Raw genomic sequence first — 26,075 nt, 5'->3', positions numbered from 1 at the left:
TTAAAGAAAAAATTATTGCAAAAGGAACTAAATGAGGATGCATTTAAAGATGATGATGAAAAGGTACTCTTCTATACAGGTTTACCTACCTGGAAGCTTCGCTTGTGCCTTTACAACTTTGTGTCTGGCTTCTTGTCACAATCATTTAGGTGTATGCTTAGCCCTTTCCAGAGACTCATTCTTACATTAATGAGAATGAGACTCAACCTTTCTGGTAAAGACGTAGCCTATAGGTTTGGTGGAATTCATGAGGCAACTGTTTCCAGAGTTTTTATTCAAATGATGGATATTCTACATAGCAGGCTTTGTCCACTTATCCATTGGCCTGAACAAGAAGCCTTATTGAAAACAATGCCTATGGATTTTTGCAAGAACTGCGAAGCATGTGCTGTGATAATTGATTGTTTTGAGATTTTCATTGACCGTGCATCTAATCCTTTAGCCAGGGCACAGACATACTCACACAAACACCATAACACTGTCAAGTATTTGATAGGAATTACTCCCCAAGGTAGTGTAAGCTTCATATCTGATGGATGGGGGTCGTGTCAGTGACAAACACTTAACAGAAGAATGTGGTCTTCTAGAAAATCTTACTCCAGGGGATGTAATTCTAGCAGACAGAGGGTTTGACATACAAGAATCTGTTGGATTGTATTGTGCTCGTGCAAAGATACCAGCTTTTACAAAAGGAAAAAAGCAATTAAGCGGGATTGAGGTGGAACAAACTAGGAAGATTGCTAATGTAAGAATCCATGTGGAACGTGTAATTGGCAATGTTCGAAAAAAATATGGAATCCTTTCTGCAACTCATCCAATAGACTTTGTTGTTTCAAAAGGAGGAAAGACCACACTTGACAAAATAGCAACAGTCAGCTGTGCATTGAATAACATGTGTGATTCAGCAATCCCATTTGAATGAATGTTTATTATTTAGAGGCAATAGTGGATCTAAGGTAGGTCAGAATATGTTGATATAAATATATTTCCCATTTAAAATACTTTACAACTAGCATTTTTGATGATGTTCTGGTTCTTAAATATTTTTTTGAAAATTCTAACCAGCAACATTGCTGTTAAATTATTTTGAATTTAAAATTAGCTACTATAATGTATTCTGACCTACCCTGGATCTGCTAATGTATGTAGCTTTATACATTGAGTCGTATTCTTTTGTCCTGATGTGTGCAAGAGTAAAATTTCCCAAGCAGCTCGGGAAGGATCCCTTTGATAATAAATTTCTCTACTCGAGATACATTTTCTTTCCAAAACTTCTCATCTGGCAAAATTCTTTCTATGTAGAGCATTTTCTCACTCCACACAACAAAATCACAATAGCTGCGTGCACTGCAAAACAATTGAGCTTGGACCTGAAATAAAATGACATTATAACATTACTGTTAAGTAGATGTATGCAATATATATTTGTGTGTTGACTCAGCTGATACTGATTACAATTAACCACACATTTTCGCACATATCTGAAAATGCACCTGATAATAATAACAATGCTTCCTTTTAAGCCGTTTTCCAACTGGTTTTTCTTCCAGACAAAAGTCCTTGTCAGCTAGTGATGTGTCTAATGTGTCATCTTTATGGCAATAGGGACACTAAACATATACAATAACAAAAAATTGCTAAGACTCTAATTATTGATATAATTAATGCTCCATTATGTTATATGCTTAGATATATCATGATCAAATACCTTAATCTCACAGACACCATTGCCACAGCACTTGCAATTGACCAGCCCATCTGGACTTGCACCAATGAAGTCATGATCAACATTAATGAAGAAGCCACATTCTTCTACTTTAAAGGCCTCATGTTTAGTTCTTTGAAAGCTTTCATATGCATCCCTAGCTTGCTTTTCATGGTGACACCCCAATCTTGTAGCAGCAGTGCTAAACTTTCCTAGCTCAGGATGACAAATGATCAAAATTAAAGATTTTGATGGGCTATCTGGGCATGTCCGTGAGGCAGCTTTGAATCTTGAGGCAGTCACCCGGCCAATCCTCATTCTGAACCAAAGTCTGGACTCAGATTGCTGTCTAGTCATCTCTTCGACAATTCTTTGCTGCTCTGGAAGGACTGTATAGAGTAGTAGCTTGTGGGGAGCAACCTCTATCAAGGTAGCAAGGTCAGCACCTAACAAGCTTTTGTCATAAATATCAGACATCACAATTGGCAAATCAGGGCAACAGGACTTTGGAACAAATGGGTCAGAGTCTACTTTCTGTAGGTGGAGGCGGAGGAATTGTTATGGAAATAGGTGTGGGAGATGTTGAAGCTCCATTTTTTGAGAAGCAGATGTGTCTTACTCTTGCATATAGCACTTTCTTTACGGCTGAGGCATTTTACTCAATTAGACCCAGTAGGCTTTTTTGTCAGTGACACGAAGAGAGTCCCTTTTTCTGACACCAGCCTCTAAAGCCCATAGCAATGATGCTACATGGGAGCAGCTTTTCCCTAAACCAGCCAAATAATCACAGTGACCAGATAAAATCTTCCCTTCCTTCTCACAGATAACCCATGGAGTCAGTGGCTTCTCAGACATTTTTTGGGAGTGATTTACATGGATAGCAACAAATGATTGATGAGAAATATGGAGGGTGTTTGAACAAATCATTGCTAATTTTTAAATGTAATAAATTTAGCGTTTCACATTTATCTATTAGAAATAGAAGCCGATATCGTTTATTAAAAGTGAAGATAATTAATGAACACACATACCTTCGCAATCATCAGCCGATTATCGCCAAATTCTTTTACCAAAACTTCTCGAACCCAGCCAATCGCGAAGTTCTGGTAGCAGGAAAGACTTTTGTAGTTCATAAGCTCGTCCTGTGTATATGAGCTTGCCGAAAACAATAAATACATGCCCACGTTTATGTAAGAAACATACGGCCATAATTCCACACAATCTTCCCATTCGTTTTTTGGTATCTCGTATGGGTCAACAGAATGTAACAATGAAATTTTTGCCTCCTATCTCTCCCTACATTCTTTTGACCTTATACTAGCGTAGTAACCGGGCAGGAAACCTTTATGAGTTGGTTTTTTTGGAGGCATTTTACTCAATTAGACCTTTCACACAGTATTGCTCATAGAATAAATCATTGGCTTGCCACAATCATAGAATAGAGAATACATAAAAGGGCAACTTGCGTCGCTAACCTTTGATGTAAGCGTGGCGCGCAGTTTGTTTCGCGCATACCGGAAATGCGACGGCCGCCATTACTCTCGCCAGTAAAGTGTTGAACATTTACTATGAAAATACATGGAATGGAAGCCGTAAATGGGGTAGAAATGTAGATTTTGTGAGTTCTTGGCTGTTATTGGCACCTTGAAAGAAATTTAATAAAAATATGCCACGCGTTTCACCCGCGAGTTGCCCTTCTATGTATTCTTTATTCTATGCCACAATGCCATTGACCCCCAGAACATAACTTCCGGCGGTGACGTCGAAAAATGTGACGTCAGTGCAATGGGTCTGTTGTTTTTTGATACGAGGAATTTATGTTAATACTTTATTAGGTGTGACACGTTGAAAGTCAGGGTTCTTCTGTCGCTGGCTGTTAATGTAAAAGCTTGAGATGTTTAAGATTATATTGTGGAATAGTTATATTGAGTAAAATTGAGAATTGTGTGTCCACTGCGCGTGCAGTAGGATAGTATACAGTCTCAAAAAACGAATTGGCAGACGTATAACTGCTTTGTAATGACGTGATAAGAAGAAAATTGCTACACGTAGTCCTTCGAGTCGGAGATATTTTAGTTGGAGATCTATTTGGAAATTCAAGTTTGTTAGTCCAATAGCAGAATGGATGAATTTATGAGAAAGAAACGAAAGCGCGCAGGACATAGAGGGTCAGCGAGGAAAATTGCTAGTAAATTAAAGAGAAAATACGAGAAACGGACGGCGAGATCGATAGAAACGAACTGAGACAACTACGAGATGGATTGAACGACAAGATCGCAACATTGAAAATCCTTGATGATGCGATTATCGATATGCTGAGCAAAAGCAATGAGGAGAATGCGTAAGAAGAATTGGGAAAAGAAACTAAAGATGCAGACGAGATACGGGCAGAATTCGAGCGAGCAATTTTGGATGTGAACGACATCGTCCTGTAAATACGACATCGTGCGTATTTAAGGAATCTTTTACTCGAACCTGCAAGATCGACAATATCGGGATTCACCATAACTTCAGCGAACTATCACAAAGCTGTAGAATTGTTGAAACGAAGATACGGGAAAAAGAACGTGATCAAGAAAGCGCATAACCAGGAGTTAATAAACGTAAAACCCATAACGGACGAAAGAGACATGGACAAGCTTCGGCGGTTATACGACACCTGCGAGACAAGCTACTGGGGCTTAAAGGCCTTTAGAGTGGACGAAGCCGTATATTCTTCAATCGTAGTACCGGAAGTCATTGCAAAGTTGCCGGACGCTTTTCCATTGACAATAACAAGAGGATTCGATTTCACGGAATGGTCAATGAACGATACGTTGAGCGCAATTCTTAAAGAGTTGGAGCTTCGAGAAGCTCACACACCGTTCGGCGAGAAAACCAAGAGACAGGATGGGGAGAAACAACGAGAAACGTCGTAACAAAGACATATGGCGTCAGCATCAGCACTGCACGCAAAGCACAAGAGTTGCAACGAGGAGTCAACGAACGGTAAAGCGAAAAGAAAATGCGTTTATTGTCTCGGAACACAATCCTGAAGAATGTAAGAAAATAAACAATGTAACTGAGAAAAAACAACTCATTCGTAAGTACGGAAGATATTTAATTTGTTTGAAGAAAAGACATGTCAGTACGAATTGTAATAATGTAATGCATGTGGGAAGGCACACCATAGGTCAATTTGTGAAGCCAATGGGACTCTTACAGGCGATGTTGAAACCAACCATCTATTGTGGGATCTCATTGTTGGTTAGGGTCAGAAGGTCGTTTGATTCAGGAACTCACAATCACTTGTGAATAGAAAGATTATACAGGTAGCAGGTGTTCAGGCTAGTAAAAAGGAATGGATAGAAATCAAGTCGTTTGGTCAAGAGAAGGCTAAAGGTAAGCTGCGAGAAGTATTTCAATTAGAGTTGTCGTCACTTACGAGGGGAGAGAGTGTAAGCATCGAGGCATACAGTGTTGACTGTATATCTCAAATTAGGAATGAACATGTAGAGTTGAGAAAGATGGATTATTCACATTTAAAGGGTCTGTGGTTTACAGATGTTTGCAAGGATAAGGAAGTTTTAGATATTGAAGTTTTGAATGGAGCAAATTATCTTTTGTGGTTTCAAAAAGGGAATGTTTTTCGGGGACAGGTAGATGAAGCAGTTGCTGTGTCTACTAAGTTAGGTTTGGTATTATCCGGCCCCATGAAAGCGAGAAATGATTTGGATAACATGCACACTCAAGTAAACTTCATTGCACATGAAAGTTCAGGAAATTGAAGTTTAGATAAGAATGTCAACCGTTTGTGGGATTTTGAAATTTTGGGAATGGCAGAAGAAGATGAAGCTCATGAATCGTCAAGGGATTCTATTGTGCTTAATGGTAACAGATAGAGTGTCAAATTGCCTTGGAAAGAAAGACATATTTTACACTATACAAATTACAACATAAGCTTGAGAAGATTAAAGGGTCAGTTAGTACGGCTGAAAAGGTAACCAGAAATTTTAGAAGAGTATGAGAAGACAATCAAAGATCAATTGAGGAAGGGTTTTATAGAACCAGAGATAGAACTAGAGAAAGCTGATAAATACATTACTTACCACATCATGCGGCTACTCGCAGGGAAGCGAAAACAACTAAGATAAGAGTTGTTTATGATGCATCGTGTGAAGAGTCACTCAAGGCTTCCTCGCTCAATGACTGCTAGCATGTGGGACCCAAATTTGCACCTTTGCTCTTTTTATACTTTGATAAGTTTTAGAGAGAAGAGAGTCGCTTTAGTGGAAGATATTGAAAAGGCATTTTTGAATATAGAAGTTGATACTTTGGATATGGATTGCCTAAGACTTTTATGGGTTGATGGCATATATAATGAGAGAGGGAGACCTTTAGAATATCGATTTTGTAAAGTAGTGTTTGGGGTTAACTGCTCTCCATTTTTGTTGAATGCAACACAGCAGTATCATTTAGATTCATTACTAGAGATAGACAAAGAATTTGTTAAAAAACTCAAAGATAGCTTTTATGTCAATGATCTAGTGTCCGGTGAAAAATCCAAGAAGAAAGTAATGAGGTTGTATGAGTCAGCAAGTGAGCGATTGGCTGCGGGAGGATTTAGGCTTAGGAAGTGGCTAAATAATGATGAGAATGTTTTTAAAAAAATAAAAAAGAGAGAAAGAAGCATTTTAGAAGAAAGAAGGGAAGAATTTAGTAATTCGAACGTGGTTGATGAGCAAACTTATGCCAAAGCATCAGTTGGGGAAAATAGTATCAGTGGAAGTTTTGAGAAAGTACTAGGATTGGGACGGGAGTGTAATTAGGAATGCTTTGTATTTAGCCTCTGGAAATGCTGAAAGAGCAAAGGCAATCATTCCAAGAAAATGAAATATACTAAGTATACTTGCAGGATTATTCGATCCCTTATTTATTATGAGTCCAGTTGTAGTTTGTGCTAAGTTATCGTTTCAGGAGCTGTGTATTGAGAAAGCTGAATGGGATAATGAGCTAAAAGGTGACAAGAAAAAACGTTGGGAGAGATGGATAGAAGATTTAGAGAGAGTCAGGGATTTAGTTGGGGCGAGATGTGTGCATGGTAATATACTTGGTAAGGTAAAGTGTTACTTGCATGGGTACGCAGATGCCAGCCAAAAGGCATACTGTGTGGTCTCATATTTTGTGACAAAGCTAAACGGTGCCTACCACGTAGAGTTGCTTACGTCGAAAACAAGGATAGCGCCAATTAAAAATTTCAGACAATTCCCAGACTAGAACTGATGTCAGCTAGAATATTAGCACAGTTGATGGACATAGTCAAGTTGGCCATGGAAGGTTACGTTCAATTTAATAGTACAAACTATTGGTTGGACAATGACTCCATATGACTGCATTGTGCTGATTCAGTAACAGGCGAGAATTGAAACAGTTTGTGCGCCATAGAGTTAACGAGATTTTAAGATTGAACTGGTAGGATAATTGAAAACATTGTCCGGGTGTAGACAACCCTGCGGACTTAGGTTCATGGGGATTTACGGCATCACAATTTAAGGAATGTGAACTTTGGTAGAAGAGACCGAAGTTGTTTTCAGGTCCCAAGTGTGATTGGCCAATGCCAAAAGAGGTTAAAACTACAGAGAAAAGTCTTGTGGAAGTCGGGAAGACAGTACTGGCTAACACACAGGTGGTAGATAAAGATTGTGTAATAAAATTTGGCAAATTTAGTCAAATTAAAGTATACATCGCATTGTTTTCCTGCTGTTTTACAAGAGAAATTTGCCTTGATTTTGTTGATAGTTTAAGTGCACGTTGTTTTTTGAATTGTATGCGAAGATTTATTGCTACAATGGGAGCACCCTCGCTAAGTTTTCGAGCAACGCCAAAACATTTAAAGCAACTAAGAAAGCGTTGAAGGAGATTTATGGAAATAAGGAGGTAAAATCATATTTGGAAGGTAATCAGTTGATATGGAAGATTAATTTGGCGAGGATACCCTGGTGGGGAGGATTTCTTCAAAGAATGGCAGCATTGGTGAAAGGTTGTCTGAAGAAGGTGTTGGGTAACGCTAAATTGAACAAGGAGGAACTGTTAACAACATTAGTTGAGGTACAAGGTACGTTAAACTCTAGACCATCGACTTATGAATACAAAAATGAAGTGAATGTAAATTTACAGACTCCTGCTTATCTTATGTTTGGAAAAAGATTAACATCTATTCCAGACGAAGGAATTCTGCATACTATTAATAACGAACATGCAGGAGTGGTCAAGCGTAGGTTTAGGTATTTAGCGAGATTGAGAAAGTATTTTTGGTCCAGGTGGACGAAGGAATACTTAACAAGTTTGAAGTAGTGTCATAAGGTATGCAAATTAAAGGGTAGTTTGTGTCCGAAAGTAGGTGATGTAGTTCTTGTGTATGAGGAAAGTTTGAAAAGAGGATTTTGGAAAATAGCAAGAATCGAGAGATTGATCAAGGGAAAAGATAATATAGTCAGAGGAGCGGAGGTCAAAGTTGTTAGCAAGGGAAAGCCACTGCACATAAGCAGACCTCATCAGAAACTGTATCCACTAGAGATGGATGCAAAAGGCAAGTAAAGAAAATTCAGCGTTTACATGTAGAAAATACAATCATGCTATTCTTCCTCCGCATGCTTTTGAACAGGTTTTACTGTTTTTCCCTACCACTCAGCTTATGGGCAATAGTTAAAAAGTTGGTATATCAACTTAGATAATATTTCTTATGCATGTTTATCCATACTTCATCTAGATGTTTCCTTAGCTAATTTATTAGGTCCCTAATGTGGATATACATCTCGCTTTACTTTTGTAAAATTACCTTTGTTGTAGAAGTGAGACTTCATATCTGACGACCTCGTCGTCCAAATTAAGCTTGCTTTAGTTCTTTACATGTCACGGGCCTAAGAAAAGACGAGAGATTTATTAAAAAGAACGCGACCACATACATATCAGTTTAAAATAAGTTATACCTTATTGTTACACCAATCTTTTATCCATGTAAGTTTTGTTACATAAACACATTTAAATAACGAACGAAGATGAAGAGTGAGTCAGGATCTCCTTCAAAAAACAGTATTATCAAACATTAATGACATCAATGTAGAACATTCTAGTTATATAACCAAGTATACATCACTGACTAAAAACAATTCTTATGGAAATAAAAATACATAAATGAGAACTTATGCAGAGTACATAATACATTAAAATGAGTCAAATTCTAAAGGACTACTGTTAAATAATATAAAGTTTAACAAGTTTAAATTCAGGAATAAAGGGATCACCTTTCTAAAATAGGAATCGAATGTGAATGATTAAGGCACAATTTTGTGAAACTTTAAATGGATTTTTTCACTTCGATAATCAAAAATTCCATACATGTATATTATTGCAAAAGTCAGTTCATATTATAAAAAAACCTTTGTTATTGAATAATCCATTGTAAATTATCAATACATTTTAATTATCAACTGCACGAAATTGTAAATACTTATGATCAATAAAAAAACGCTATACATATAACAGTAAAGGATGCAATGAAAGTAAACCTTAACACTGTTAAACTAACATATGATCGGAAGTATAGTTTTGAAAGCTTTGTGTTACATGAATCTACATTTCACAAAAAATAGATTCGGTCGCGTTTTTTCTCTGTTTGTAAATACATTCGTCCTGTGTTTAACTTTTGCTTATTTGTCAAAATTTCTTACTAATAAAAGAAATGGTTTGTTGTATACAACTATCAACATTTTGCTAGACACACAGAGATTGGTCAAAAGTGGCGTCAGCAAAGAAGGGAGGTGATGCGTGATTGGACATGTGCCCCCTCCCCCCCCTACATAAATTTTTACAAATCCCCCTTTTTTCCATAGACAAGTATAGTTTATAAAGAAAAATTCGGCGTCCTACATGTTGGAAATGTTCTCATGTTATTCTGCCCCTCCATAGTTTTGAACAGGTTTTACTGTCCTTTACTATGCAGCTTATTGTCAATAGTTAGAAAGTTGGTGTATCAACTTAAACATGATTTCTCTTGAATGTTTAGTCATACATTATCGAGATGCTTCAGTTTCAAATTTGTTATGTAAAGTTAGTAATATTATTTCAGAATCTCGCTTTACTTTCAACCAATTATCTACTTTTATAGATAAGACTTCATACATGACGACCGTGTGAACAAAATTATGCTTGCTTCAGTTCTTTACATGTCACATACTCAACAAACGGATGAGATATTTAATATAAACAACGCGACCACATACATATCAGTTTAAAAATGGTGATCATAATTCATACCTTATTGTTACATCAATCTTTCATCCATGTAAGTTTGTTACATAAACACATCTAAATAACGAACGAAGATGAAGAGTGAGTCAGGATCTTTTTCAACTGTAAAGACAATTTAGTAAAAGATTACATTGACATTGTTTAGAACAGAAAAATTTAAACTGATTTTGCTCAGAGATTGATCCAAAAATATTTTGTTCGGTAAAATGCTTAGGCAAGCGGCGCTTGCCTACGCTTGCATGACCGCACGCCACTGAATACACCCCAAACTTCACAGCAATATGTGAAGTAAGGATGTACCAGGGCATTGTAAATAGAGATAAGTGTTTGTTTGTCTGTGTATTGCTTTAATTTTCTAAGGGGAATTCAAACTAAGTTTCTTTGCTATCAACCACTTTTCAAGATTATTCAAGTCAGAGTTTACTGTCTTTTCTAGTTCAACTATATCATTATTTGAAGCAGTTATGCTAGTATCATCAGCAAACATTTTTGGTTTACATTGCTCTAAGCATGAGGGTAAGTCATTTATATATATTAAGAAAAATAACGGACCTAGAATAGAGCCCTGGGGAACTCCACAGGAGAGGAGTTGTTGGGATGAAATAAAATTTTTGCTTTGGCATTTTTGAGTTCGCTTTGACAGATAGGATTCAATTAGGTTGTAGGCTTGTCCTTTAATTCCATACAACTCAAGTTTTCTTAATAAAATTTTGTGGTCTACAGTATCAAAAGCCTTTTTTAGATCAATTTGGACTACAAGGTTGAGCAACCTTTTATACATGTTTGTGTACCAATCATTCGTACTGTCAATTAAGGCAGTTGTTGTTGAATGCGATTTTCTGAAACCAAATTGACAATCACTTAGGACTTCAGATTTAGAAAAGTAGTTGTAGAGTTGATCGTAAAGTATACGTTCAATGATTTTACTGACGACTGGAAGAATTGAAATTGGTCTATAGTTTCCAGGCAAGTTACGGTGTCCATTTTTGTAAAGAGGTATAATTCTTGCTGTTTTCCATTCATCTGGGAAGACAGACAAAGTTATGAACTGATTGAAAATATAGATTAATGTTTCAGATATGAAAGGTGCAGATAGGAATATGGTCATAGGGTTATGGAGCTGGGTAAAAAACTACTGAATTTATCAAAGAATATGAAAAACTAACAGGATAGTATTTATTTAACAAAACTTATGTCATAAAATTCTGTCATCCCAATATACTTTAGTAAGTTTGTGAATCATACAATAAAAATTACTACTTGGTTATAACATAAAAACAAATTAAACAAAAAGAATGATAGCACAGCGCTACAACCAACAACTACAAACAATAACGACCTTATCTAACAACATAACGATCTTATCTAACAACATGTTGTTGGATAAGGTCATTATTGTTTGTAGTTGTTGGTTATAGCGCTGTGCTATCATTCTTTTTGTTTAATAACATTCCAACTATTTAAACCTTGTAAAAACAAATTACTTTAGAAATAAAGGCTAAAGGAAAATGTCAGATTCAGGGCATGGGCAGTTTTAAGTTCTACTTAGGATGATTCCTGGGCTGTAGAGTAAGTTTATTGACTAGATATCAGTGAAACTATATATAGACAAGGACCATTACATCTTTAGGTTCATTTTACCTCACAAAATGCAAACTGCAAACGTTTTGTTCAGTACCAAAAATACCTTCTCAGGGAGAGGGGAGTTGACTTGGCAGGTGGAAGCCTTGCCCCTACGGTTTATGTGTTAAAAATAGGCTTAACATAATTTAGAAGTCACAATTTTCTTTAAAACGCGTAGCTACCAAAGTGTAACTGTAAAGCCTTGTCATATTCCAGAGTTTTATAATACATCACACCTAGATTGTTTAAAAGACTTAGCAACATCAACCTGAGTAGTTCCTAACGTTTTTTTTTTCGAATTGCCTTGGCTTTTTCGTGAAGCTCTATAGCTTTGCCGTAGTTTTCAGTTTTATTAAACACATTACCAAGATTTTTAAAGATGTAGCAACACTAACATGATTTGGACCTAACGATTGTTTTCGAATTTCCAGAGCTTTTTCGTGAAATTCTTTAGCTTTGTCGTAATTTCCAGTTTTAAAAAACAGCAAACCAAGATTGTTTAAAGACACAGCGACACTAACATGATTTGGACCTAACGATTGTTTTTTCATTTCCAGAGATTTTTCGTAAAACTCTATAGCTTTGTCGTAGTTTCTAGTATTATAATACACACTACCAAGATTGTTTAAAGACTGAGCGACACAAACATGATTTGGACCTAACGATTTTTTTCGAATTTCCAGAGCTTTTTCGTAAAGCTCTATAGCTTTGTCGCCGTTTCCAATATTATTATACACATTACCAAGACTGTTTAAAGACCAAGCAACATCAACATGATTTGTACTTAACGATTGTTTTCGAATTTCCAGAGCTTTTTCGTGAAACTCTATAGCTTTGTCGTAGTTTTCAGTTTTATGTAACACCGCACCAAGATTGCTTAAAGACGCAGCGACATCAACATGATTTGGACCTAACGATTGTTTTCGAATTTCCAGAGTTTTTTCGTAAAACTCTATAGCTTTGTCGTAGTTTTCAGTTTTATGTAACACCGCACCAAGATTGCTTAAAGACGCAGCGACATCAACATGATTTGGACCTAACGATTGTTTTCGAATTTCCAGAGCTTTCTCGTAAAACTCTATAGCTTTGTCGTAGTTTCCAGTTTTATCAAACACCATTCCAAGATTGTTTAAAGACGCAGCGACATGAACATGATTTGGACCTAACGCTTGTTTTCGAACTTCCAGAGCTTTTTCATGAAACTCTATCGCTTTTACATAGTTTCCAGTTCTATCAAACACCAAACCAAGATTGTTTAAAGACGCAGCGACATCAACATGATTTGGACCTAACGATTGTTTTCGAATTTCCAGAGCTTTTTCGTAAAATTCTATAGCTTTGTCGCAGTTTCCAGTTTTATCATACACCGAACCAAGATTATTTAAAGACGTAGCGACATCAACATGATTTGGACCTAACGATTGTTTTAGAATTTCCAGAGCTTTTTCGTGAAACTCTTCAGCTTTGTCGTAGTTTCCAGTTTTATCAAACACCACTCCTAGATTGTTTAAAGACGCAGCAACATTAACATGATTTGGACCTAACGATTGTTTTTGAATTTCCAGAGCTTTTTCGTAAAACTCTATAGCTTTGTCGTAGTTTTCAGTTTTATGTAACACCGCACCAAGACTGTTTAAAGACGCAGCGACATCAACATGATTTGGACCTAACGATTTTTTTCGAATTTCCAGAGCTTTGTCGTACAACTCTATAGCTTTGTCGTAGTTTCCAGTATTACCAAACACCAATCCAAGATTGTTTAAAGACGCAGCGACATGAACATGATTTGGACCTAACGATTGTTTTCGAATTGCCAGAGCTTTTTCATGAAACTCTATCGCTTTTACGTAGTTTCCAGTTCTTTCAAACCCCAAACCAAGATTGTTTAAAGACGCAGCGACATCAACATGATTTGGACCTAACCATTGTTTTCGAATTTTCAGAGCTTTTTCGTGAAACTCCATAGCTTTGTCGTATTTTCCAGTTTTATCAAACACCATACCAAGATTGTTTAAAGACGAAGCGACATCAACATGATTTGGACCTAACGATTGTTTTTGAATTTCTAGAGCTTTTTCGTGAAGCTCTGGAGCTTTGTCGTAATTTCCAGTTTGAACAAACACCATACCAAGATTGTTTAAAGACCTAGCAACATCAACATGATTTTGACCTAACGATTGTTTTTGAATTTCCAGAGCTTTTTCGTAAAACTCTATAGCTTTGTCGTAGTTTCCAGTTTTATCAAACACCATTCCAAGATTGTTTAAAGACGCAGCGACATCAACATGATTTGGACCTAACGATTGTTTTTGAATTTTCAGAGCTTTTTCGTGAGCCTCTTTAGCTTTGTCATAGTTTCCAGTTTTAGCAAACACCATTCCAAGATTATTTAAAGACACAGCGACATTAACATGATTTGGACCTAACGATTGTTTATCAATTTTTAGAGATTTTTCGTAAAACTCTATAGCTTTCTCGTAGTTTCCAGTTTTATCAAACACCATTCCAAGATTGTTTAAAAACGCAGCGACATCAGCATGACTTGGACCAAATGATTGTTTTCGAATTTCCAGAGCTTTTTCGTAATGATTTTTAGCTTTGCTATACTTCCCGGTGTCATGGTATAAAAGACCCAGGATATGAAAATACCAAGCTTTGTCATAACTAGATTCTTCTGATTTAAATTTATCCAATACTTCAAGAGCAAGATCGTATTTTCCAAAATATCTTAATTTGTCAACAAAATATTGGAAAACTTGTAAAGTGTTCATGTTGATTTTTGTCTTGTTGGTCTTTAATAATTGAACAATTTTTTCAAGATGTGGCATTAATTTGATTTCGTCGTCTCTCTCTTTAAACATGTAAAGTGCTTTTGATATTTGATCAACGTTACTTTCCATTTCATGTTCTTCATTTGAATGTTCAGAGTGATAAACAGTAATTGCTTTGTGAACAATGCGATGTAGACTAATGTCATTATTTTCTGAATGCAAGAACAATGAACAGTCCTCTAAGCAAAGACATATATCTTCCTTTGAGTATTTGGGATCAATTTCTTGAACATATAAAACAATAATGTCTCGTGGTATAGGATCAAACGATATCACCGAAAAAAAGTTAATAACATTTGCCAATATTGAGGATTCTTCGGCATTTTGTCTGACAGCTAAAAGTGAAGCTTGCAACATACTTCTAGGATATACCGAGTTAAATTTAACAAAAGGGGCGTCCATGTTTTCTTGTTCTTCTGAAGATAATTTCTTTAAATATTGTCTCCAAGTAAATGAACATTTTGCTTTGTTTACACGACTGACATAATAACCAGCAGCAGCCAAAGCCAGCAGTTGACGATCTAATGCATATGATGCTTCATTTAACAATTGATCATCAGCATGTTTAATAGTGTAATGCTTCAACAGTTGAAAACATTCCCTATCATTCATTCCACTTTTTATGGAAACATGTATGTTACACTCATCGTCTTGAGGTACGGCATCTGTGTTCTGAATAGTTACTATGATTTGTCCATTTATCCACATGGGATCACCTACTTCGGGAAGTAACGAAGAAATTTTGCTGAGCTGTTCCACGTTGTCTACAATGATCAACCAATTTTGCCAGAATTTTAATCCTGTGGATACCAACGATCGCAAATTCTTCACTTTGTCTGCCATGTAACAATTTTCATCTTCAAATTTTTTAATCATATACTTGTCACAGTTTAAACGGTATCCAAGTTCACAGTAAGTTCTTAAAAGAGATTCCTCATTTTTTCCATCGAGAGTCATTACAAACGAAGTTCTATTTTTCCAATCACACGATATTTTTTCACAAACCTGTCTCGCAAGTTGAGATTTACCACTGCCAGGATTACCAGTGATGTAACAATATGTCAGTTTATCATTGTTATCATTCCTTAATTTTTCAAGATCTTTTATAATTTTATCTCGTAATTCAGTGCGTTGAACGAAAAAATGATTAGGTTTTGAAGGAAGAACTTGGAATGAGTTAAAACTGTTTCGATGATTTTTTATTTTATTGATTTCATCAAGAGAAAATTTCAAATCTTTAAATGATTTTTCAATGATACTGACTATATCATCGAAATCATCATCTGAGCATTCCCTTTCATACCAATGTGCGTACTTGTTTCTTTCACAACGAAGTGCATGAAGAGCATGCTTTGTTTTTTTGTCAAGATGCTTTCTAATTGATTTTGAAAAAAGTATCGCATCAAATAATGTCGCACAGTCCCACTTACTGGTGTCTCCATTTTGAAAGTTTAACTGTACTTCTTTATCCAACTTCCTACCCGATTCTAAATTGTAAAATTTGTTACCACTGTTGTGTGTATCATCCCATTCTCCATGCGTTGATTTGTATCGAGAGTTCCATTCTTTGATGAAAAATTGAGCAAGTTCCGTTTGTACCACATTGATTATTTGCTGAAAGTAAGACAGATTTCTTGTTCCTCTGGATTCCATCTGTACAAAATATATCATCATGATTGGAATGAAGAAATTCCAAAAATTAAATATACAAAATATGACATTTAAAATATACTTGTTTTGCAGGAAATTGTAACAAATGACACATTGTCTGGGTAGCACAATTGTGTTTTCCATTGGCTATGAAGACAGATTTGTAATGGCAAAAATTCTTTTTTAATTTTAAGAAACCACAAATTGTTTACTAAAATTGTTAATTTATGATAATAATCAAGCATAAGCTAAGGTAAACGATTTACTATATAATTTATACATTGTACGTGAAACGAAAGTTTTTACTTTGCATTAATATGACAATGCGTTTTAGTTGGTGGATCTTTAACGTGTAATATAAATAAGCTCAGAAAAACTATGATAGTAAGCTGTAAGCTATCCCTTTGTTATGCTACTCAGAGAAAAAACAAGAGACAGGAGCTTCTAGCCGTCTTCGTAAAAGAGGAAAGTATGGTTTTGTGCTAATTTCAACGGACAGCAGTTTTTTACTGACCCTACTTTCAGTTTTATCTAAATCAAAACTTAGACAACATTAGTTATGTAAACATATGCATCACTTTTTTGGACAGTTTGCAGGAACGTAAAAACTTAAATTGCTTTTTCAGAAGTACAAAATGTTAAACACGATGGACATGGATTAAAACAAGTGTGTAGAAATTATTTTTTAAAAACGATAAGAGTGGCCATGAAGCAACATAATGAGAATGAAAGCCAGAAAAGAGAAGAAAACAACAGTGATGTTGTCCTGTCTACAGACGAGCGCGCACTTAAAGGACATAATGAATCCAAGTGTTCCTCAAATCAAGACAACTATAGAAAGTTTTCAAAACCATTTGGTAAATTTTATTCTGTTTTTAGCGATTTCTTGTATGCCAGACTACTTGAGTAAGAACGTGGTGATGCAGAAGATGTTTTAAATAATGTATCAGGTGATGTGCTCAATATTTAATTTAGATTGTCTATATTGACGTAGTTATTCAAGGTAAGATTGATGGGAAATCAGGGATTGCCCGTTTCCATTTATTTAATGAGATAAAACTTTGCACGTGACTTAAATGATGTCACACATAAAAGGTCCGTCTTATTATTTTAACAGGTCATGGACTAGGAGACTTGAATGCGTGTCTGGAGCGTTGTTATATGTATATTGAAGAGTCTATTTTTTAAATAAGTCGTTAAATTATCTTAAGATTAAGTATGGCCTTGTTGACGGATCTTTCATGTAAAATACCGAAGTTAAAAAGAAAAAATAATAGAAATTGGGCACTTAATACATGTTTGTATCTGAAAAGTATTAATTTGTTTGATTAAGCGATGGATCAGTTGAAATCCTACCAGAAGACGTGTCTCATCTGGTGAAGCAAGGGTTTGGAATTGCTTCGAAGAAAGGATGGACGCACATTTGTTTGGGGGTCAAAAAGATTAGAAAACCCATGTAAGGAATACACATACAGCGAAAGAGACATGGGATATTTTAAGAAATTAGTTTTCCACAATTTCTATTTCAAAGATTGACTTACTGCGACAAGAATATAATTCTTGAAGGTTAAAAAGTGGTGAAAACAAACTTGATCATATCAACAAATAAAAATCTCATCACGACCAACTAAAAGAAATGGGAATATGAAAATAATGATCAAAAATTAGCAAAGACCTTGCTTGCAGATTTGCCGGAAGGCTAAAAGCAGCTGATTATAGCTTTAGATACGATTGAAGAAAAATCTTATCAAAACGTTAAAGAATGTTACTGAATGATGCAGATCTAATACTAAATACCAAAAAATATGAAGAGACTGACGCTGCTCACTGATCATTTAAGGTGAACGGTAAAAAAGGACTACAGCAAAAACAAAAATGAAAACCAGCATTCTTATAAATGAATATGTCACTCATGAAGACACTTTACACGATATGTTCTACAAAGAAATAATAATTTAATCTGTTATTTTCACTACGAAGGAAAAAAGTCAGCACATTGTGCCAAAAAATATTTACGTGGCGTTTATCACAAATGTAAACAGAATAGATTTTATTGCATAATTGATTCTGGTGCAATTTAATATATGAAGTGTGAACGTAACAATTTATTGGACTATGAAGAGTTTAGAAAGACAACGAAGTAAATCATGAGGATGAACGTGTCATATTGTCTTATGGGAAAGAAACATATCGTTTGAACACTGGGTTAAATAAGTTAAATCAACGTAAAGGAATGGAAAATGTGCTCTATCTTCCCAAACTAAAGAGAAATTTGCTGTATGTTCAAGCTACGAGTAAATTAGGAACAACTGTTGTGTTTAAAAAAGTGAATACTGACAATATGTCCAAGAATTCTAAAATGTTGCTAGTTGGTGAGGTGTGTAGAACACTATATATAGTCAAAGTCATTCAAAAAGAGAAGATGTATGCTGCAAAGAAAGTGCAAATTTAGTACAATGGAATCAGAGGTTTGCAACCTAAAGAATAGACAACAATTCTAAAGTTATAAAGATAAATATGATGGAAAGAATAGTCAATGTAAAGGATGATGTACTGAAGCATGTGTAGATAGATCAACTACTGAAGCATGTGTAGATAGAAAAACTACTGAAGCATGTGTAGATAGAAAAACTACTGAAGCATGTGTAGATAGAACAAATACTGAAGCATGTGTAGATAGAAAAACTACTGAAGCATGTGTAGATAGATCAACTACTGAAGCATGTGTAGATAGAAAACTACTGAAGCATGTGTAGATAGAAAAGCTACTGAAGCATGTGTAGATAGAAAACTACTGAAGCATGTGTAGATAGAAAAACTACTGAAGCATGTGTAGATAGAAAACGACTGAAGCATGTGTAGATAGAACAAATACTGAAGCATGTGATAGAAAACTACTGAAGCATGTGTAGATAGATCACTACTGAAGCATGTGCAGATAGAAAAACTACTGAAGCATGTGTAGATAGAAAAACTACTGAAGCATGTGTAGATAGAAAAACTACTGAAGCATGTGTAGATAGAAAAACTACTAAAGCATGTGTAGATAGAAAATCTACTGAAGCATGTGTAGATAGAAAAACGACTGAGCATGTGTAGATAGATCAACTACTGAAGCATGTGTAGATAGAAAAACGACTGGAGCATGTGTAGATAGAAAAACTACTGAAGCATGTGTAGATAGAAAAACTACTGAAGCATGTGTAGATAGAAAAGCTACTGAAGCATGTGTAGATAGATCAACTACTTAAGCATGTGTAGATAGAAAAACTACTGAAACATGTGTAGATAGACAATCTACTAAAGCATGTGTAGATAGATCAATTACTGAAGAATGAGGAGATAGGAAAACTACTGAAACATGTGTAGATAGAAAAACTACTGAAACATGTGTATATAGAAAAACTACTGAAGCATGTGTAGATTGAAAAAAATTAGAGAGAGCGATTCTTTGAGTGCAGTAGGTAATGAATGAGACTAAATATTTTTTTCAAATCGTAAAATGACTTAACAGTTAGTGAATAATTTAAAAAAGTCACATTTACATATCGTAAACACGCATGATAATTCTTTGTCTTTTGTTTTACAAACCTTTTACTGGTCGACGGTTGAAACTTTCAGGTTTTGATATTTAACGTACTGGAAGTTAAGTGTGATATGAATAGATTGCCAATGTATTTATTAAGATTGCTATGCACGGTGGCCCACAAGTGTCACGGCAATAAACAAAACTCCACGGTGGAAGTGAAATATACTAGACATTATACAATATGTTTGTAAACATATACAATAGGACGCCAAAAAATCAAATTCAAAATGGCATCAAACGATTCGATTCGGTGGATTCAGAACTCTTTTATTTCATTCTTACCAATTTATTATTGAGTTTACTGATTCAGACTAGTTGCACGAAGAGTTTTACCTTCAAACACTTATCTTCTAGAATTCCTCTAAAGTAATAATGTATGAAGAAATTCGTGTGTTTTCAAAAAAACATCGTGACATACAGTATGTTAAGCATTTAACATTGCTACAATTAAAAGGTTAATGGCCAGTTTTAAGCAAAAAACGCAAAATAATGACTACAACTATGATGACCTTGAGAGATAAATTAATGAGTTCGTTGACGCACATGTTTGACTAAAAGATATTGTTCCGTTTAGCTTAAACGTCAGTTAAACACAAGTAAACCCACAAAAGTTCCTAAACATGCTGTTCAGTCAACTTTGCGAGAAATTGACACAGAAAAAACCTAGTGAAAAGAGGGTCATCGACTTAAAAGAAGAACTTGCTATAATCCGTCCTAACTACAACGTGATGGATACAAGTAACGGATCTAGCGATGTATCTGGCACATTACATAGAATTGTTTTCATGTAATCGCGTACGCTATTTTGATAGGATACTATAACGGGAACTGGCTGAAACTTAGCCCGGGCTAAAATTGCTTAATGTAATTGGTCCTTACTTAGCTAAAACCTCTGCCGGCCATTTTTATTGTTTTTTGTTACAATAACTTGAGGTGTTTTATTCGAATATTTGTGCTAAGATTGACTAAATAATGTAGCCTTACAATACAGTAATAACTAGGGGAATTAAAGCACATATATCAGCGAATGGGGAACAAAGTAAAAGGTTAAAAATGAACCAAGCAAAAGACATCCTTTACATCAAAACAAATGTGCTTCTTTACAGCTTCTCTTTTCACTATTTGTTCGCATGCACTGTAAATTTTAGGGGGTAAAAGTTATCTTTTTTTAGGGTAATATTTACTACCTTCAGATGGGTAATTCACTAAAGGGTAATATTTACTCTAAAATCTTGGGTAGTTTGCTATCCGTGGTTTAAATTTTACCCTCAACATAATGGTAATGTTTACAATGACCCTCTTTGGGTGTAAATGCAACATGTGGGTGTAAAAATTACCCCATGCGTTTGGTGTAATGCCAAGTGCAACGCATGTTTTAAAATCAACATGGCGGAATTAAGCAAGAGTGGAAGAAACATGCTTCTTCGTCAACAGAGTCCAAACCACTTTGTCGGAATATTAGCATTTATGGTCTATTTCTCCAAGATTTCTTGAAGAAAGTAAGTATATTAAATATATATATATATATATATTGATTTATAGTGTAATTAACTAACACCTCGTAATGTAAGAGTTGTAAACGAATACTGAATACATGCTCTCATTACTCTGAAGTTCTGAACTTCGTTGTATTTTGAATAGGCTCTTGTATTACTAACCATTTAAGATATTTGCGTACTATGGAAAAGGCTGCATTTAGGTTATTTTGGCAAAATGACCTGGAGATAGAATCTTAACTGTCTAGGGTTCCGACTATTTTCTTTTGAGTACGTTTCTCTTTGCGATTGTTGCTCTTGATCAACTCAAATGCAATAGAGGTTGTGTTTTGTTTCAATAGGAAACATATTTTCCTACTAGAGAAGGTTTATGCTTCTGATTATGTTTTAATTCATATTATGCTCGCCTTTTAATTCAACGTAAAAATGCAAAGTTTTGTTCCTTAAATAACAGGTATTTGATATTTTGGACACACAAATATTTTGTTTTGCCCATGAACTGAAATATTAATCAAATGCAGTGGCAATGGGTATAGTAGCTCTTGCTGTTTAATTATCTGTAGCTCAGTTGTGTCAACCATTTCATATGCACTGAAATGCTCATGAAATTTGACAGTTCCAAGTTTCTGAGTAATGAACCATGCTCTTTCCAAATTCCTTTCTACCACCAAAATCTCTTTCAATATCACAAAACATGGCATTTCTTCTTTGTCATGACTAACCCACAAAACACATCCAGCTTTGAATTTCGTACCATGAACTGAAATCCATTTTGGTCTAAAATATTGAGAAAAACAATTTGTATTTTTGTTCTGTAAATCTACTTAATTGAATAAGTGCATTAATAACTAACTGCCAAAAGCTAAAAAAAACTAGGAAAAGGAATGTTCAATCATGAAAATTGCAAATAGTCATTATTTGTATAAATTTTTCTTAAAATTACATTTTTTACTTCTTTATACATAAAAAAGTATGTGCAATAACTGCATTTTACCTGAATTTTTTAAAAATTACCTTTTCAATTATTGATAAAAGCTTTGCCATGCGTATTTCACTCAAGTTTCAGTGAGTATTTTTAAAGTATACCTGGCAATAGAAGTAGTTTGATGTATGAAGACATCCTGGTTGCTTAATAAGTCATAGTTCTCATGATCTCCTGCACATAGTGTTGGACCTTTAAATTTAAAAATTTAAATTTACATTTGTAATTCATGCTCATTTCTTGCTATAGCTCCTTTAAATTATTTGCTGTACCTGGTCCAACTTCAATGCCTTTTTCAAGAAATCTTGATTCATGATTGCCAGACTGCAACTTATAGCAAACCCATTGTTGGTGTCGCATGGCCAAAGTAAATGGTAAGTTTGTGTAGTTACCAATTAAAGTGCTCAACTTCTTAAAATAATGGTGTTTTGCTTCAAATCGCATGCACCAAGCACGAACTAGAGGGCCCATTCTAGAAGTTTTAAATATGGTACCTTGCTATTTGATTTCTATTGAAGGGAATACTCTATTACTGTTTGATTTTGCAATACCTGATTATAGCACTAGGAATGTGGACCATAAAATGCATTTTTGGAATTATGCTGCAGTGGGGATAAAGCTCCTTGAACTTATTGTGGTGGTCATTGATTAGGACTTGAAGATATGCCACTTCATCTTTTGATATTACAGGTGAAAAGCAAAGAGATGTGATTTGTAGCAAACTAAGAAAAAGTTTCTATCGGTCATTTTCTGGAGGAACAATATTTCCAATTATGAGTGGTAAGTGAATTGCCAAGCACCACATCTGAGCAGCTGCAATCAATTAGAATAAAAACACATACCTCAGCTACCTAGCTGTTGGAACTACATCAACATATTACGATAATAATTATTATAAGTCATTGTGCATTTCCAATGAACAACGTACCATGTTGTTTTAAACTGTTGTCATTTGATGATAACTTTGCTTCTGATATTGGTGATGGTTTGTTGGTGTCATTGTAATATCCAAAGTCGTATTTGGCAATTTTTTCATTCAATGTATCCAGAGTGAAATAACGTTCCTCTCTTATATAATTTTTTAATAATTCCTTTGTTTCGTATTGCAGAACCCCCTCTAAAATGTCATGCATTATGTCTGGTGGTAAGCCACCAACAACATGGTAGTAGCTGCTTAGATTTAGGATTGATGTACGGTTGATGCCATACACTTTACTGAAGTGTTCGCCATACTGTACAACTTGAGAAGCATGGGTGTTATAATTTTCTTTTGTTCTCAAAACAAAGTCTTTTTCATGATACTAAAAGTAATAGTTGCGTTATTGTATGTAGAGTAACCACTAACTAATTCAAGTTTGAATTAAGTTGATAGCTGCTGCAATGAGAGATGTTTTTTATACCTTTGTTTTCATTTCCTCAGCACTTGCAAGACAATATCGACATGGCTTGTTTGCACTGCAACTCTCTTTAAATCCTCCTAACAACTGTGCCCCAAGATTGTCAGCAGATGTGTATGCTATGGATCCACAGAAGGTCTCGTCTACACCTTTAATGTCGAAGGAATGACCACTGTTCAGAAACAAAAGGGGAAAAGTGAAGTTGTTTACTTTATTATGCTGCTGTGTGAGCTGAGCATACCTTTTCTAACTTTTTTAAATCAGTAACGAGTGGTTTTAGTACTGCATCAATTCCATACTCTTTAATGTTAGACGTTTTGCATAGACACAGAAGCTGAATTGCCTTCATCGATGACCGATTTAAGGGATCAATATTACCCAGTGTATAGTAGAATGTTCCTAAAAATTTATATGTGTAATTATGAAAGTTCTAATTTAATAATTTCGCGTTTAATTAATTTATTTTACTTTACCAATTTTATGTTTAGTTGCCCTCGATCCAAGCGGATTGCATGTTTCTAAATCGTCGTAATACAACATAATCTGAAGAGCCTCTGTTTTTTTCGAAAAAATTGGGTGCATTTTGAACTGATGACCATCACAACAGTCTCTCAGAAGGCTATCTGAACTCATGTGAGGATTTTTGACCTAAAATTTCAAGGTGAAAGAAATAACTTCTAAGAAACATCATTGTGAAGATGATAATATCTCAAGTGAAATCATCGTAAATGCAACTTTTCGAATTTGCCATAATGTATATTTGACTTAACTATTATTTAATTTCAAAGACCATGCACCTGACCTCTGCTAAAATGAAGTCGTCATTTAGAAGCTGTTGCAGACTATCCAAAAGTGGTATATAATATGCCTCATCATTAACTTGAATTTGCTCTAATACACCATTTCTTCTTTTGAAGACTCTCTTTTGACCCAGAATAATTCTACGTGGTTCCTGTTTAAAAAAAGCAAAGACGTCCAGGAAAGCTTTTTCATTGTTTTACCATATGTTTCTGCGTTCTCGTTAATAAAATGGAATACCTTTAATCCAAAATTGTCTTTGTAAAAACGTCGTCGTTGTGCTTCAGTTTCCAAGTTTTTGAATGGATTGGCTATTGCGTTGTTCTCTTCAAAAATCTCTTGCATCCCAGGCACAATTTGACACGAAATATTTTCATTACCTAATCACCTTTTTACTTGTGTTTCCACCGTTTTTAATGTGTCTTGAATGAGTGATTTTGTGTTTTCTATAATACTTGTAACAGTAGTCTTCGGCATCGAGAACTCTTCTTGTATCTTGAGAATATATAATGCAGCCAATCTGGTGTTTTCTATGGTATCGATATTTTCTTCCAATACTACGCCTCCATTTTCATCATTTTCATTATTATTTCTTACGTTTGTATGCTCCTCAACATTATTTGGCTGTGATGAATGCTCTTTTTTTACATGCTTTCTCCAAGTATAATAACTTTTAAATGTTCTTGTACAACCACTTATGCCACACAAACAATGGAAATTTGGATCATTCCTGTGACACCTTCCAATGTGGTTTATCAATTGACTGCGATGTTCAGCAGAAAAATCTCCACATATATTGCACTGCCAGGGCATGTAAGCATCGATGTATATGTAGATATGGCAAATTTTCCTTTTATTGTCTTGTTTATTATAAAAGCTTGAGGTTTTTCAGTCCATTTTTAAGAGCTGTTATTTTACAAAGCTTCTTGTGACTTCTTTCCAAAGTACCGGAACAGTGTTTATCCCAATAACCAGGACAAGCAAACAATTTCAAGTAATACAAAATAAAACAAATAAAATCATAGCTAAAATAATTTGTCATAACTGTCATTTCCGCTTGTAAAGACATTTATAGCATTGTATTCTGTAAATGAAACTGTTTTGCTATGGACAAAAATTTGAGGGAGAAACTCGTTAATTCCGGCGTAGAAGAAGCAACAGTTTCTATATTGGAAAATCAAAAAGTAAGTGAAGTGCATCTACAAATAAAAATCATAGCTAAAAATTATGAGGCGCCGTTCGTTGCAAAAATCAAAAATGTTATTCTCATGTATTTAATTGCTCTCACCACACATTGAATTCGTTATCCACATGATTCATAGACTGAAATCTTTTCATTCCATATTAAAAAGCCATAGACTTTTGATTTTGCTAAATTTTACCTTGTTTTGTAAAATCTCACTTTGTTTTTAAATTTCACTTTGTTTTGTAAAATCTCACTTTGTTTTGTATAAATCTCACTTTGATTTTGTTTAATCTCACTTTGAAATGTGAAAATCTCACTTTGTTTTTGTGAAAATCTCGATGTAATTGACGTAAAATTTTACAAATACAAAGTGAGATTTTCACAAATCAAAGTGAGATTAAACAAAATCAAAGTGAGATTTATACAAAAACAAAGTGAGATTTTTACAAAAACAAAGTGAAATTTATACAAAAATAAAGTGAGATTTTTACAAAAACAAAGTGAAATTTATACAAAAACAAAGTGAGAT

At 34.8% G+C, this 26,075-nt stretch overlaps 1 protein-coding gene, 1 long non-coding RNA gene and 1 pseudogene across 3 annotated transcripts; 1 reads left to right on the top strand and 2 right to left on the bottom strand.

Annotated features, from left to right (window-relative positions):
- Positions 1-908: 908 nt before the first annotated feature.
- LOC124448172 lies at positions 909-2,182 on the bottom strand. Its single transcript, XM_046999183.1, has 3 exons — positions 1,709-2,182; positions 1,494-1,610; positions 909-1,370 (listed from the first exon to the last, which is right to left on the bottom strand). The coding sequence occupies exons 1-3, from the start codon at positions 2,180-2,182 to the stop codon at positions 1,152-1,154; spliced, it is 810 nt and encodes a 269-aa protein (XP_046855139.1). The 3' UTR covers positions 909-1,151.
- An 18,664-nt stretch (positions 2,183-20,846) lies between these two features.
- Positions 20,847-23,671, top strand: LOC124448958. 2 transcript variants are annotated; one of them, XR_006949345.1, is made up of 4 exons: positions 20,847-21,186; positions 22,415-22,539; positions 22,727-22,945; positions 23,586-23,671. It is a non-coding gene; the product is annotated as an uncharacterized LOC124448958 (long non-coding RNA). The 2 variants fall into 2 exon arrangements; XR_006949344.1 differs by having other exon boundaries at positions 22,856-22,945; positions 23,586-23,661.
- On the bottom strand, positions 21,551-23,618 carry LOC124448951 (annotated as a pseudogene).
- Positions 23,672-26,075: the final 2,404 nt, after the last annotated feature.

This window comes from Xenia sp. Carnegie-2017, unplaced genomic scaffold (genome assembly GCF_021976095.1).
Source record: "Xenia sp. Carnegie-2017 unplaced genomic scaffold, XeniaSp_v1 HiC_scaffold_23, whole genome shotgun sequence".
NCBI lineage: Eukaryota > Metazoa > Cnidaria > Anthozoa > Malacalcyonacea > Xeniidae > Xenia > Xenia sp. Carnegie-2017.
The sequence above is the reverse complement of the archived record's forward strand: the minus strand, read 5'-3'. Positions and strand labels throughout refer to the sequence as shown.